The sequence below is a fragment of the Poecilia reticulata genome, chromosome 4 (genome assembly GCF_904066995.2).
Source record: "Poecilia reticulata chromosome 4, P_reticulata-male-v2, whole genome shotgun sequence".
Taxonomy (NCBI): domain Eukaryota; kingdom Metazoa; phylum Chordata; class Actinopteri; order Cyprinodontiformes; family Poeciliidae; genus Poecilia; species Poecilia reticulata.
This window is the reverse complement of record NC_088833.1, coordinates 1,515,895-1,529,993: the sequence shown is the minus strand read 5'-3', so window position 1 is coordinate 1,529,993 and position 14,099 is coordinate 1,515,895. Positions and strand designations below refer to the sequence as shown.

Below are 14,099 nucleotides of genomic sequence, written 5' to 3'. Positions count from 1 at the left end.
TTATTAAATTATAATGTTAATTTTTATAGTTGTTCAAAGTATTAATATGTATATTTTATGATTATTACAAATAATTAAAATTGTCTCATTAATCTGTTTATATAATTATTAAATGTATGTAATTTCATATGATTTTTAAACAATTATTAATTTTAATAATTTAATATCATTTTTAATAGCAATAATAAAATGCAGTAAAGTTATTTATATATAATTTTTATAATTAGCATTAAGTTGTATTTATCATATTTCATCATGTTAATGTTCTTAAATATATTTAAACATATTAAGTTGTTTTATTTCTATTCTTTATTTTTAGCTCCTTGAAACATTTAGAGATTTAAATAAAATCCAGTTTTTACTGAAAGGAAAAGTTCAGTCTGGAGACGAGGCGACGTAAAGAAACCCCAGGTGTGTGTGTGTGTGTGTGAGTGTGTGAGTGTGTGTGTGTGTGTGTGTGTGTGTGTGTGTGTGTGTGTGTGTGTGTGAGTGTGTGTGTGTGTGTGTGTGTGTGTGTGTGTGAGTGTGAGGGTGTGTGTGTGTGTGTGTGTGAGTGTGTGTGTGTGAGGGTGTGTGTGTGAGTGTGTGTGTGTGAGTGTGAGTGTGAGGGTGTGTGTGTGAGTGTGTGAGTGTGTGTGTGAGGGTGTGTGTGTGTGTGTGTGTGTGTGTGTGTGTGTGTGTGTGTGTGGGTGTGTGTGTGTGTGTGTGTGTGAGTGTGTGTGTGAGTGTGTGTGTGTGTGTGTGAGTGTGAGTGTGTGTGTGTGTGTGTGTGTGTGTGTGTGTGTGTGTGAGTGTGTGTGTGTGTGTGTGTGTGTGTGTGTGTGTGTGTTAGTGGGTGCGCATGTGTGTGTCTGAGTGTGTGTGTGTGTGTCTGAGTGTGTGTGTGTCTGTGTGTGTGTGTGTCTGAGTGTGTTAGTGTGTCTGTGTGTGTGTGTGTTAGTGTGTCTGTGAGTGTGTTAGTGTGTGTGTGTGTGTCTGTGTGTGTGTGTGTGTGTGTGTGTGTGTGTGTGTGTGTGTGTGTGTGTGTGTCTGAGTGTGTGTGTGTGTGTGTGTGTGTGTGTGTGTGTGTGTGTGTGTGTGTGTGTCTGTGTGTGTGTGTGATGACAAACTGCATGACGTTTTCTGTCTCCTTCTCATTAAGCAGGTAATTGGAGTCTGAGCTGCTGATAAATGACTTCAGGCTTTACCTCATCGCTCACATGGTCACATGATCTGTGTGTGTGTGTGTGTGTGTGTGTGTGTGTGTGTGTGTGTGTGTGTGTGTGTGTGGATGACTCATCCTGGATCTCAGCCACCCAGTGTGTTTTTTTTGTTTTTTTTTTACATTTATCCATTTACTTTTGTTTAAGCTGCAGATATTTTATTTTATTGATCATTTTTAACCTTTTAAAGCCAAAAAATGAAACTACTATGAATCCAGAATCACCAGAATAAATGAATAATTTGTCATTTTATTGTAAACGTTCCCACCCACCACTCCAACATATTTAGCTTAAGCTAACGCTAAGCGCTAGCTTAAATTTAATTTACATGTTAATTTACTCCAACAGTCCAAAACCAGATTAACTTGCAGATTATAATTTGCATGTCCTAAAACTCTTTGTCATATTTATGTCTATAATTTGTTTTCTGCCGTTTCATTTTGTTCTGCTACGTTTCTCGACTTGAATAAAATTATTGTGAAAAAAAGATGGAGCATAAATTTTTCACAATAACCAAAATTAAAACTCAAATGTTGAACTTTACTGCCATGGATGTTTTCAAACAGCCAGCAGATCAGCGCTTTGGAGGGCATTTAAAACAAAAGGCATTAGCAGGAAGCGCTAAACCGCTACGCTACACATTAGCTCTGGTGTTAGCAGCAGTGCTCTGACTGCTGATGTTAAATATCAGTAAAAATTATGATAATCAGTAATAATTGATTAAACCCATGAAGAAGAAAAGAGCAGAAGATCAACCACCGTCTCAGAAAAATACAAAATAAAGTTGATTCTGTGTTTTATTTGGTGTTTCGTGTGTCTGCAGCCCGGGGCGCTCGCCGGTTTCCTTCGACCACGAGATCATGATGATGAACCACGTCTACAAGGAGCGCTTCCCCAAGGTCCGGAAACTTTCGTTCCTCCGGCGCAAACGATCCGCTTTACCTGAATGCGGTGGAGTTATAAGCCCCGCCCCCTCTGTGTGACTCCGCCCCCAGGCCACGGCCCAGATGGAGGAGCGTCTGGCCGAGCTGCTGGCCTCGGCGGCGCCGGAGAAGGTGCGTCCGCTGGCCGACGGGGTCCTGAGCTTCGTGTTCCACCAGCTGATCGAGCTGTCCAGGGACTGCCTGGACAAAAGCAGAGAGGACCTCATCACCTCCAGATATTTCTACGAGCTGCAGGAGAGTCTGGAGAAGCTGCTGCACGACGTGAGTCTGGAGTCTGGGCCGGTCTGGATCGGACCAGTCTGGGCCGGTTCCGACCAGTCTGGATCGGTTCAGACAGGTCTGGGCCGGTTCTGACCGGTCTGGATCGGACCGGTCTAAATCGGTTCGGACCGGTTTATATCGGACCAGTCTGGGCCGGTTCCGAGCAGTTTGGACCAGTCTGGTTCGGACCGGTTTGGATGATCTGGACCAGTTTGGATCATTTAAATCGGTTATAATAATTTAGAATCATTCCCTCCTGCTTTAATATTAATTTTATTTTTGCGTCTAAGAAGCTGATTAAAATCCTGATTGGTGCAAAATTAGAAACGAATATTAAAAATCAGGTTTCAGCTTTAGAGTAACTAAATATTATAACATTTGCTTTATTTAGGAATAAACTCTGAATTAAAGTTTATTAAAACAACCGAGTAAATTTAACAAATAGGAAAGTGGTTCATTACTCCAACTGTAAAAAATACATTTAAATATAACTAAAGAATATAAAATAAATTCCACTCACTAATAAAGTTCACCAGCTGTTTTTATCTGTTTTTTCTTATCAAGTTGTTTACATTCCCACAGCAAAACCAATAATGATTTTATCATGTGAGGCTTAACGACGTGAATCTGCAGTTCACTGTAAAAACGTGAATTAAAATCTAAATGTTTCCTGTTTGTTTCTTCTGTTCGCGTCTCTGAAGTTAATCAATTCGTTTCGACTCCATCTTGTTTTTTAATCGTCTCAGAAAAACGTAGAAATTTAAAACTAGTTGAATATTCAGATTTATGGTGTTTCTCCTAAATGGATCCACCAGAACCATCGGACCGGCCCGGTTTCGCTCCGTTTACCTTCGATCGTGACGCAACGCTCCGTCACCTCCATCGTCTTCTTCATCTTCATCGGCGTGATGTCACCAGCAGTCCGGTTCTTGTCCCGACGCTCCAGAACGTTTTCCCGTTTCTGAGCTGGGGGGCGTGTTTCCATGGCGACCGGGGGGAGACGTCTCTATTGGCTCAGTGTGTGTGTGTGTGTGTGTGTGCCTGGGACACACACACAGTTCATTTCACGGCCCGCCGGTCGCTGCCGGTTGACAGACGGCGGTAAACGTGGGCGGGGCTTGAGGGGATTCCTCTGGCCGTGATTGGCTGTCTGGGGGCTCAGCGAGGAAGAGGAGGGAGAAGCTCGTTCCGAGACTTTAGCAGAGCTGAGGAAGAGGGGAGAACATCTGTCTGGACGACCTCGGCGGCTCCCCGGCATTGGGCTGTGATTTGCTCCGGACAGCCTGGAACCAGAACCGGGACCGGTGGGCCGATGGGAGATCTTCATCCTGCTGAACCTGGAAGCATGAACCAGATGAGGAAGAGGAGGAAGGCTCGCTTCACAGTTGAGTTGATGTTCTGGGTTTCGTCCAGCGGTTCTGGTTCTGCTCTGGCTCCAGGTTTGGACCTGCGGTTCTGATCATCTGCTGCTGTTTTGTGCGAAAGTTGCAAGCCACAAACTGGAGGAGGAAAAGAGGAAAAACCTTCAGGAATCCTGGAGAAACGTGGAGGAAAAATCTGGATGTTTGGATCCGAACAGAAGAACCGAGTGACCCAAGACTTTTGCACGGTTCCGGACTGCTTTAGCGGTTCTGCTTCCCGTTTCTTTAGTGTCTCGGTCCGAGCAGGGCTGCATCATCTCTCCTCCTCTTCCTCACCGGGTCGTGACCTCATCACCTGGCCGGCAGGCGCCGCCTCGCCTTCCGTCCGACCCGGCGGTGGTTACCATGGCAACCTGCATCCAGGTCAACACGCCATCAAACGGGAAGAAACAGAAAATATGGTTTGAATGATCCAAACTCATTTGTGAGGTCCGGATGTTTCACTGGATCAGATTAATAATCTAAAATAAACTGGGATTAACAGTCCAGTTAGCTACAGCCGCCGTCTCCTGAAGCATTCTGGGAGTTTCTGGAACAAAAGTTCTAAAAAGTAAAAACTAACTTCTCTGCTTAAAACGGAAAATGAATTAAAAAAATAAATTTTAAGACTGTAAACTAGATGCTTAAATAAAGGCGTCCCAGCAGAATGCCCGATGGAAAATACCTGCACAAACGGTCAGTGCTAACTAAGTAGCTGCGCTAACGCTAACGGGCTACATTCACATGGTTTTAAGCAGAAGCTAACGATGAAGAAGGTTAGCTTAGGGCAAGCTAAGTTAGCTTAAGCTAAAACTAGCTCTGCTGTTAGCGCATTAGCTAAAACGACACCAAAGAGATTGGGTCGATCAGAACCAGAACAGTATCTCTCTCTGTTTCTGAGTCTTATCCATCCAGCCTCGTGTTTTTTTCATATCTGACCTCTGACCTCAGCTCTGGTCCCGCTGACCCGGTTCTGTGCGTTTCAGGCCCACGAGCGCTCAGAGAGTGAGGAGGTGACCTTCGTCACCCAGCTGGTGAAGAAGCTGATGATCATCATCGCCCGGCCGGCGCGACTGCTGGAGTGCTTGGTAGGGACCGGACCGGACCGGACCGGTTCTGTTTAGAACCTTCCTCCTGACCTTCCTCTTCCTCTGCAGGAGTTTGACCCCGAGGAGTTCTACCACCTCCTGGAGGCGGCCGAGGGCCACGCCAAGGAAGGCCAGGGCATCAAGTCCGACATCCCGCGATACATCATCAGCCAGCTGGGCCTGACCCGCGACCCGCTGGAGGGTAAACCTCAGAACCTGGGTGTGATCAGAACCCGATCAGAACCGGTGTCTCATTCGGGTCGTCTCTGTGTCTCTGCTTCCAGAAATGACCCAGCTCAGCAGCTACGACAGCGGGAACCCGGAGACGCCCGAGACCGACGACTCAGTCGACGTGAGTCAGCGCTCAGAACCGGGCCGGTTCCCGGGTCGGGTTCTGGTTCTGACGCCTCTCTGGTCCGTTTCAGAGCCAAAGCACGGCCATCCCTGCCGCGCCGCAGACCAAACCCAAAACGCCCCGAGAGGAAGACTTCGAGAACATCAAGCTGATCAGCAACGGGGCGTACGGGTACGGCGCCGCCGCCAACTGGGTCCGACTGGGTCTGACCGGGTCTGACTGGGCCCGACCGGGTCTGACTGGGCCCAACTGGGTCTGACCGGGCCCGACTGAGTCTGACTGGGGCTGACTGGGTCTGACTGGGTCTGACTGGGCCCAACTGGTTCTGACTGGGGCTGACTGGGTCTGACTGGGCCCGACTGGGGTTGACTGGGCCCGACTGGGTCTGACTGGGCCCGACTGGGTCTGACCGGGCCCGACTGAGTGTGACTGGGCCCGACCGGGTCTGACTGGAGCTGACTGGGCCCAACTGGGTCTGACCGGGCCCGACTGAGTCTGACTGGGCCCGACCGGGTCTGACTGGGGCTGACCGGGTCTGGCTGAGTCTGACTGGGTTCGACTGGGCCCAACTGGGTCTGACTGGGCCCGACCGGGTCTGACTGGTCCCGACTGGGTCTGACTGGGCCCGACCAGGTCTGACTGGGCCCAACTGGGTCTGACCGGGCCCGACTGAGTGTGACTGGGCCCGACCGGGTCAGACTGGGGCTGACTGGGCCCAACTGGGTCTGACCGGGCCCGACTGAGTCTGACTGGGCCCGACCGGGTCTGACTTGGGCTGACCGGGGCTGACTGGGTCTGGCCCAGTCTGACTGGGTTCGACTGGGCCCAACTGGGTCTGACTGGGCCTAACCGGGTCTGACTGGGCCCGACCGGGTCTGACTGGTCCCGACTGGGTCTGACTGGGCCCAACTGGGTCTGACCGGGCCCGACTGAGTGTGACTGGGCCCGACCGGGTCAGACTGGGGCTGACTGGGCCCAACTGGGTCTGACCGGGCCCGACTGAGTCTGACTGGGCCCGACCGGGTCTGACTTGGGCTGACCGGGGCTGACTGGGTCTGGCCCAGTCTGACTGGGTTCGACTGGGCCCAACTGGGTCTGACTGGGCCTAACCGGGTCTGACTGGGCCCGACCGGGTCTGACTGGTCCCGACTGGGTCTGACTGGGCCCAACTGGGTCTGACCGGGCCCGACTGAGTGTGACTGGGCCCGACCGGGTCAGACTGGGGCTGACTGGGCCCAACTGGGTCTGACCGGGCTCGACTAAGTCTGACTGGGCCCGACTGGGGCTGACCGGGTCTGACTGGGGTTGACTGGGCCCGACTGGGTCTGACTGGGGCTGACTGGGTTCGACTGGGCCCAACTGGGTCTGACTGGGCCCGACCAGGTCTGACTGGGCCCAACTGGGTCTGACCGGGCCCGACTGAGTGTGACTGGGCCCGACCGGGTCTGACTGGGCCTGACCAGGTCTGACTGGGCCCAACCGGGTCTGACTGGGTCCGACTGGGGTTGACTGGGCCCGACCGGGTCTGACTGGGCCCGACCAGGTCTGACTGGGCCCGACTGGGTCTGACCGGGCCCGACTGGGTCTGACTGGGCCCGACTGGGGCTGACTGGGTCTGACTGGGCCCGACTGGGGTTGACTGGGCCCGACTGGGTCTGACTGGGCCCGACTGGGGCTGACTGGGCCCGACTGGGTCTGACTGGGCCCGACTGGGGTTGACTGGGCCCAACTGGATCTGACTGGGCCCGACCGGGTCACCGGGTCCGACCGGGCCCGGTTCCATCTGACTCTCGGCTCTCCTGTCATTCCAGGGCCGTGTATCTGGTGCGGCACCGGGAGACCCGGCAGCGCTTCGCCATGAAGAAGATCAACAAGCAGAACCTGATCCTGCGGAACCAGATCCAGCAGGCCTTCGTGGAGCGCGACATCCTGACCTTCGCAGAGAACCCGTTCGTCGTCTCCATGTTCTGCTCCTTCGAGACCCGGCGCCACCTCTGCATGGTCATGGAGTACGTGGAGGGTAAGAGACCCGCAGGTTCTGGTTCTGGTTCAGTAAGACCCACAGGGTCCGGTCCGAACCTGAAATATTTAACAACGTGTTTAGCTCAGAGCTACATATTTAATTTGGAGCGAAATCTTTAGCTTTCAAACTCGGCATTTAACTAGAAAGCTAAATATTTACCTCAAAGCTAGCTAGCTAAGTGTTTAGCTACTTCAGACAAACTGTTCAATTTGCATCTAAATAGTTAGCCTGCTAACTAGATATCTAGTTTACCAGCTAGATAACTATCTAGCTAACTAGCTAACTATCTAGCTAACTAGATAACTATCTAGCTAACTAGCTAACCGCTGACCACCCGCCTGCGGCTTGGTTGGCCTGTCCAGGTGGAGACTGCGCCACGCTGCTGAAGAACATCGGCGCTCTGCCCGTCGACATGGCGCGGATGTACTTTGCTGAGACCGTCCTGGCTCTGGAATACCTGCACAACTACGGCATCGTGCACCGAGACCTCAAACCCGACAAGTAAGACTCCCGGAACCCCCCAGAACCTTCCAGAACCTTCCAGAACCTTCCGATCCAGCTCAGGCTCATGCTGTCTCTGTCCTCCTCAGTCTTCTCATCACGTCTCTGGGACACATCAAGCTCACGGACTTCGGCCTCTCCAAGATCGGCCTGATGAGCCTGACCACCAACCTGTACGAAGGCCACATCGAGAAGGATACCCGGGAGTTCCTGGACAAGCAGGTACCGCTCCGGGCCCGGTCAGGATCAGGCTCGGTTCTGGTCCGGTTGGGTTCCGAGTTTCCATGGTTGCTCTTCTTCTGCGCGGCCCGTCTGCAGGTGTGCGGCACGCCGGAGTACATCGCCCCGGAGGTCATCCTGCGGCAGGGCTACGGCAAGCCGGTGGACTGGTGGGCGATGGGCGTGATCCTGTACGAGTTCCTGCTGGGCTGCGCGCCGTTCTTCGGAGACACGCCGGAGGAGCTGTTCGGCCAGGTCATCAGCGGTGAGCCGCATCCAGAACCGGACGCTCAGGGCGGAGCGTTGCCTCTGACTGACTGACTTCCTGTTTGCTCTCCTCCCAGATGAGATCGTGTGGCCGGAGGGCGACGAGGCGCTGCCTCAGGACGCCCAGGACCTGATCGCTAAGCTGCTCCGCCAGAACCCGCTGGAGCGGCTCGGGACAGGTACCGGCTCTAAACCAGTGGTTCTCATTTACATTCCTTCATTGCCAAGTGTCGATAAAAAGCATCAAACCCAAAGTTAGAATTTTGTTCACATTTTGTGTATTTTGTTGCATGTTGAACACATTAATCCTTCCAAATCTGTTTTTATTGCACAATATTAAAGTTTAGAGTTAGAAACCGACAGGCGCAATACGCAGTCCGACCACTAGATGGTGACACAGCGCTTCTAAATAAATCAGCCAACGTTTGTAAGAAGGTCCTGGTTCTGATCCTGGTTCTGATCCTGGTCCTGGTTCTGATCCTGGTCCTGGTCCTGGTCCTGATCCTGGTCCTGGTTCTGATCCTGGTTCTGGGACTGATCCTGGTCCTGGTTCTGGTCCTGGTTCTGATCCTGGTTCTGGTTCTGATCCTGGTCCTGGTTCTGATCCTGGTTCTGGGACTGATCCTGGTTCTGGTCCTGGTTCTGGTTCTGGTCCTGGTTCTGATCCTGGTTCTGGTTCTGGTCCTGGTTCTGATCCTGGTTCTGGTCCTGGTTCTGATCCTGGTTCTGATCCTGGTTCTGGTTCTGGTCCTGGTTCTGATCCTGGTTCTGGATCTGGTCCTGGTTCTGATCCTGGTTCTGGTTCTGGTTCAGGAGGAGCCTTCGAGGTGAAGCAGAACCCGTTCTTCACGGATCTGGACTGGACCGGCCTGCTGAGGCAGAAAGCCGAGTTCATCCCTCAGCTGGAGTCCGAGGACGACACCAGCTACTTCGACAGTACGTCCCTGAGTTCTTCCGGCCCGGTTCTGTTCTGGTTCTGTGGAGCTCCCCGGTCTGACGCTGTGTGTTTGCCCGTCAGCTCGTTCGGACCGGTACCACCACGTGGATTCAGAGGAAGAAGACACCAACGACGACGAACACGTGGAGCTGCGGCAGTTCTCCTCCTGCTCCCCGCGCTTCAGCAAGGTACCGACCCGATACCCGGTTACCTGGTCACCTGGATGCCTGGATAACCAGTCACCTGGTTACCCGGTCACCTGGTTACCTGGCTATCAGGTCACCTGGTTACCCGGTCACCTGGTTACCTGGCTATCCGGTCACCTGGTTACCCAGTCACCTGGCTATCCGGTCACCTGGCTATCCGGTCACCTGGTTACCCAGTCACCTGGCTATCCGGTCACCTGGCTATCCGGTCACCTGGTTACCTGGCTATCCGGTCACCTGGCTATCCGGTCACCTGGCTATCTGGTCACCTGGCTATCCGGTCACCTGGTTACCTGGTTACCCAGTCACCTGGCTATCCGGTCACCTGGCTATCCGGTCACCTGGCTATCCGGTCACCTGGTCACCTGGCTATCCGGTCACCTGGCTATCCGGTCACCTGGTTACCTGGTTACCCAGTCACCTGGCTATCCGGTCATCTGGCTATCCGGTCACCTGGCTATCCGGTCACCTGGTCACCTGGCTATCCGGTCACCTGGTCACCTGGCTATCCGGTCACCTGGCTATCCGGTCACCTGGTCACCTGGCTATCCGGTCACCTGGCTATCCGGTCACCTGGTCACCTGGCTATCCGGTCACCTGGCTATCCGGTCACCTGGCTATCCGGTCACCTGGCTATCCGGTCACCTGGCTATCAGGTCACCTGGTTACCCGGCCACCTGGTTACCTGGTCACCCCTCAGGGTTGCCAGATTGGACGGGTTTGTACCAAACTGGGACGTAAAGATCAGTGTTGACACCTGAGCTTCTCTCCAGGTGTGCTGGGTTTTAGGAAATATTCGCCGTCGTTCTGTGGCAGGAAACAAAAACGCGTTTTCATAAATCTCCGTGTTAATTTCTGTTGAAATGTTGATCATCTGTCAAACATGACATCATCGATCGCTGACAGCCAGGCGTCTCCGCGTAGCGTTACTGTAAAAATCCCAATTTAACTTTAAAGTCCTGTTCTGCTCCAAGAGTCCAGTCCTCTCAGCCCCAGTGGGCTCTGGTTCTGGTTCTGGTTCTGGTTCTGGTCAGAATGTAATGAAGAGCAAATAAAAATGTTATGAACTGATGGATATAAATAAGTTTCTGGCTGCATTAGCATCAGATTTGGGCTGGGCGGCTTTTCGCTGTCTGTCTGTCTGGGTTTCCATGGCGACGGTGTCCCTGCAGGTGTACAGCAGCATGGAGCGTCTGTCTCTCCACGAGGAGAAGCGGACGCCGCCGCCCACCAAGCGCAGCCTCAGCGAGGAAGGAGGCGACCGCGTCGACAGCCTGGGCGGACTCAAGACCCGGGACCGGTCCTGGCTGGTCGGATCGCCGGAGATGTGAGTCGCCGTCGGTTACCGGGGAAACCAGTAAACACTGATTCCACCAATCCATGGCTTTGGCTTCCACCATTCTGTCAGGGCGGCCATCTTGTTTCACAGCTTCTATTTATTCACATTGTTGATTCAGGTGAACAGTTATATTCCAACTATAAAATCATAATAAGTCACCAGATTGAACCACAAACGGAGCTGCTTCTTTATTCTGCTGGTGTTTTGACTCTGTTCTCATAATTAAACTAAATGTCCTGCAGCCTGGAGCTGCTGATGCTCCGGCATTAAATCATTTCTGCCCCTGGTCGTTTGGTACCCGGAGAGTGAAGCCGCCGGGCGATCAGGTCTGGTGAGGTTTTATTTTCCGTCGTGTCTCCTGTCCTTCCAGCCTGCGGAAGCGTCTCTCCGTCTCCGAGTCGTCGCACACGGAGAGCGACTCCAGCCCGCCGCTGACGGTCCGCAGGCGCTGCTGCTCCGCCATCATCGAGATGCCGCGCTTCGCCATCTCCGCCGAGGAGGAAGGAAGTCCAGGTGAGCGCAGACGGGTCAGCTGCGGAGCATCGGATGCTCTCCACTCCGTCTCTTCGACTTGTTCTTGGGGTCGCTCCTTAAAGAGTCTTAAATTCATGTGTCTAAAATTAAAGCCTTAAAACGTCTTAAAAGCATCGTGGAAATGTAAGTCGGCCTTAAATACGGACGTTTTGTTGCGGCAGGAAGGTTCAATGTACTTTTTTTACCTCGTGGGATTTTCCTGTAAGGGAGGAATCAGAAACGTCTTCATTGCGTTCTGTGACTCAAGGTGTTTGAGGCTACCGCTAATAGCTGCTAACACAGCCGCACTAGCTAGTTAGCTACGTTTTTATCCTCTGTCATGGACACACAGCCGGGTTCACTGTTTTTGCTCTTTGTCGTAGGTTCCCAGAACCATCCCTCATATTTACTGATGTAATTCCAGGTGGCATTAAAGAAAGGTCTTAAAAAGTCTTAAATCTGATTTGCTGGAACCTGATTTCTCCAACCAGGAGGAATCAGTCAGAAGTACTGGTTAGGCTTTGAGCCCGACTCACTGATGTATTTTCCTGTCAGGCAAAAGTTTGAGTTGAGCTCAGAAATGCTGCTTTTTGTGACTTGAGGTGTTTGAGGCTAACGCTAACTAGCTGCTGATACACCCTGGCTAGCTAGCATTTCCGAGTCTCTCATGGGAAAGTTGGCTGGACGAAGTTCATACTTTTCTGTAGAGATACAGACATTGAACTTTATTCTTAAGTATGAAAAAGTCTTAAATTTGATTTGGTGAAACCTGCAGAAACCCTAAACAGGCTGCAGCTCGGGGTTAAAGGTCAGTCTGACAGATCATAACCTGCTGCTGTGTCTGGCCGGTCCAGCAGGGGGCGCCGGCAGCAGGAAGAGCCCCAGCCTGCTGGGTCCGGCCGCGGCGAGGGGCCCGCGCTCCGAGGAGCTGCCGCTCTCCATCCCAGAGCTCCCAGTGGAGCTGAAGCTGGAAGAGTCTCCCACCACGCCCAGTTCCACCAGCAGCCAGCAGAGCAAGGCCACGCTCACACGTCAGTACACACACACACACACACACACACACACACACACACTGTGCAAACTGAGCACCTGGGTGAAGGTTCTCCAGTGTCTTTCTGGTACATTTAGCTGTTAGCTGTTAGCCTGACTGGTTTATTAGTGATGAAACGCAGGAATCCTCGCCTAAAACTTTTCCTAATAAATGGAGCAAAACACTAAAAATCTTTGTTGAAACACAAAAACAGACCTCAGACTTTTAAATCCACATCTTAACTAAAACTTTAGTGAATTCGGACTGACTCGGCAGAAGTGTTTTTGCTCCACGAAGGTTTTAGTGAGAGATGAACCAATGGAGCAACCGGAGCGGCCATTTTGGGCTAATTGGACCAAAACATTATAAATGTGGGTTTTTTACCTCCTAAAAGTGAATCTGGTCAAATCAAAGCTCTGATTTATGTGGCAGGACATCTTATTGTGAAATTCACCCTGTTTATCATCACTTTGCACATCATAAAGTCCATAAAGTTGAAATGAAAGAAACTGCATTGGAGGAATTTTCTGGAAAAGTTTCATTTCTTCCAGATGTTTCTTCTAATCACTTCTGTAACGGTCCGAACAAAGACGAAGGTCTGCGTAGCTAACGCTAATGAGACGTGAAGCTGAAGCTCCATTGTGAACAGAAGTTACATCACAGGATGCGTTGAAAAGCTTTAACTTTTATAATCGAAACGTGTCATGTGAGAGTCGGAGCTAATAAATGTTTACAAAACTCTAAAACCGTAAATATTTGGGTGAAATTCAGCTCCTACAAAGGTTTTCTGTATTTAGCGTATTAGCAGTTAGTTAGCCTAAACTGCTACTCCTGTTGGTTTTACAGCCATGGCGGCCATTTTGAAATGAGCGATAAAGAAAATATATTTGATTTCTGTGCTTCAGAATATTTAGGCTGTGATTTGACACCAGAAATGTTCATCTAATTGATTCTGTTGGCTTAATTATTTATTATTTTACACCAAAAGTGTTCACCTGTGATAGATATTGGAAAATTTTGAGAAAAATAATTTTCTCTTGACAGCCACAACGGCCATCTTGAATTTTTCAGTGGTACATTTTTTTTAAATTTCTTTTTGATGAATAAATATCGGTACTAATTTGGCTCCTTGTGAAGGATGCTGCCCTACCCGCTTAGCTGTCAGTGTCGCCACGGTGTTCCTGACCCTCTGACCCTCAGCCTCGTTAATAATAAAGATGGCCGACTCTTTGCAGCAGGAAGCTCTGGAGACGGCGACTCTCCGTCCACACCGAGGGCCATCAGCGACCTGGCGGCCCGCCGCGCTCGCCATCGCCTGCTGTCCGGAGACGCAGACAAGCACGCGGCGAGCGGCGGCGCCCGGCCGTTCACCAAGGTCATCAAGTCGGCGTCGGCCAATACGCTGTCGCTGGTGATCCCAGGAGGTCGGTTCGACTCCCAGAGCCGTCGGCGCCGCAGGACGTTCCTCTGACTCGCCTCCGTCTGTCCGCAGATCACCACGGAGCGTCGCCGTTGGCCAGCCCCATGTCTCCACACTCGCAGTCGTCCAACCCGTCGTCCCGGGACTCCTCGCCCAGCCGCGACCTTTCCCCGGCCGTCAGCAGCGTCCAGCCCGCCATCGTCATCCACCGAGCCGGGAAGAAGTACGGCTTCACGCTGAGAGCCATCCGCGTCTACATGGGAGACTCCGACATCTACAGCGTCCACCACATGGTCTGGGTCAGTACCGGAACCGGGTCCACAGAGTTCTGCCTCCTAAACCAGTAAACACATCAAGCTTTCCAGTTTACAGGAACTTCCAGGTTGCTTTTCCA

General features: G+C 51.7%; 1 protein-coding gene across 19 annotated transcripts in view; it reads left to right on the top strand.

Annotated features, from left to right (window-relative positions):
* The window catches only part of mast2 (microtubule associated serine/threonine kinase 2), a 91,270-nt gene that overhangs the window by 62,109 nt on the left and 15,062 nt on the right, over window positions 1-14,099 (top strand). For 16 of the 19 annotated variants that reach the window (XM_081605876.1, XM_081605880.1, XM_081605878.1 and 13 more), the window contains 18 exons: window positions 2,026-2,101; window positions 2,198-2,407; window positions 4,794-4,895; window positions 4,965-5,097; window positions 5,180-5,247; window positions 5,321-5,421; window positions 7,062-7,270; window positions 7,636-7,774; window positions 7,864-7,996; window positions 8,093-8,258; window positions 8,338-8,439; window positions 9,074-9,196; window positions 9,279-9,385; window positions 10,576-10,730; window positions 11,113-11,255; window positions 12,110-12,286; window positions 13,521-13,709; window positions 13,778-14,004. In XM_081605876.1, coding sequence (XP_081462002.1) covers window positions 2,026-2,101; window positions 2,198-2,407; window positions 4,794-4,895; window positions 4,965-5,097; window positions 5,180-5,247; window positions 5,321-5,421; window positions 7,062-7,270; window positions 7,636-7,774; window positions 7,864-7,996; window positions 8,093-8,258; window positions 8,338-8,439; window positions 9,074-9,196; window positions 9,279-9,385; window positions 10,576-10,730; window positions 11,113-11,255; window positions 12,110-12,286; window positions 13,521-13,709; window positions 13,778-14,004 — 2,560 coding nt within the window. The remainder of the gene's footprint in view (window positions 1-2,025; window positions 2,102-2,197; window positions 2,408-4,793; window positions 4,896-4,964; window positions 5,098-5,179; window positions 5,248-5,320; window positions 5,422-7,061; window positions 7,271-7,635; window positions 7,775-7,863; window positions 7,997-8,092; window positions 8,259-8,337; window positions 8,440-9,073; window positions 9,197-9,278; window positions 9,386-10,575; window positions 10,731-11,112; window positions 11,256-12,109; window positions 12,287-13,520; window positions 13,710-13,777; window positions 14,005-14,099) is intronic. The other 3 variants (XM_081605882.1, XM_081605875.1, XM_081605877.1) reach the window with 2 other exon arrangements.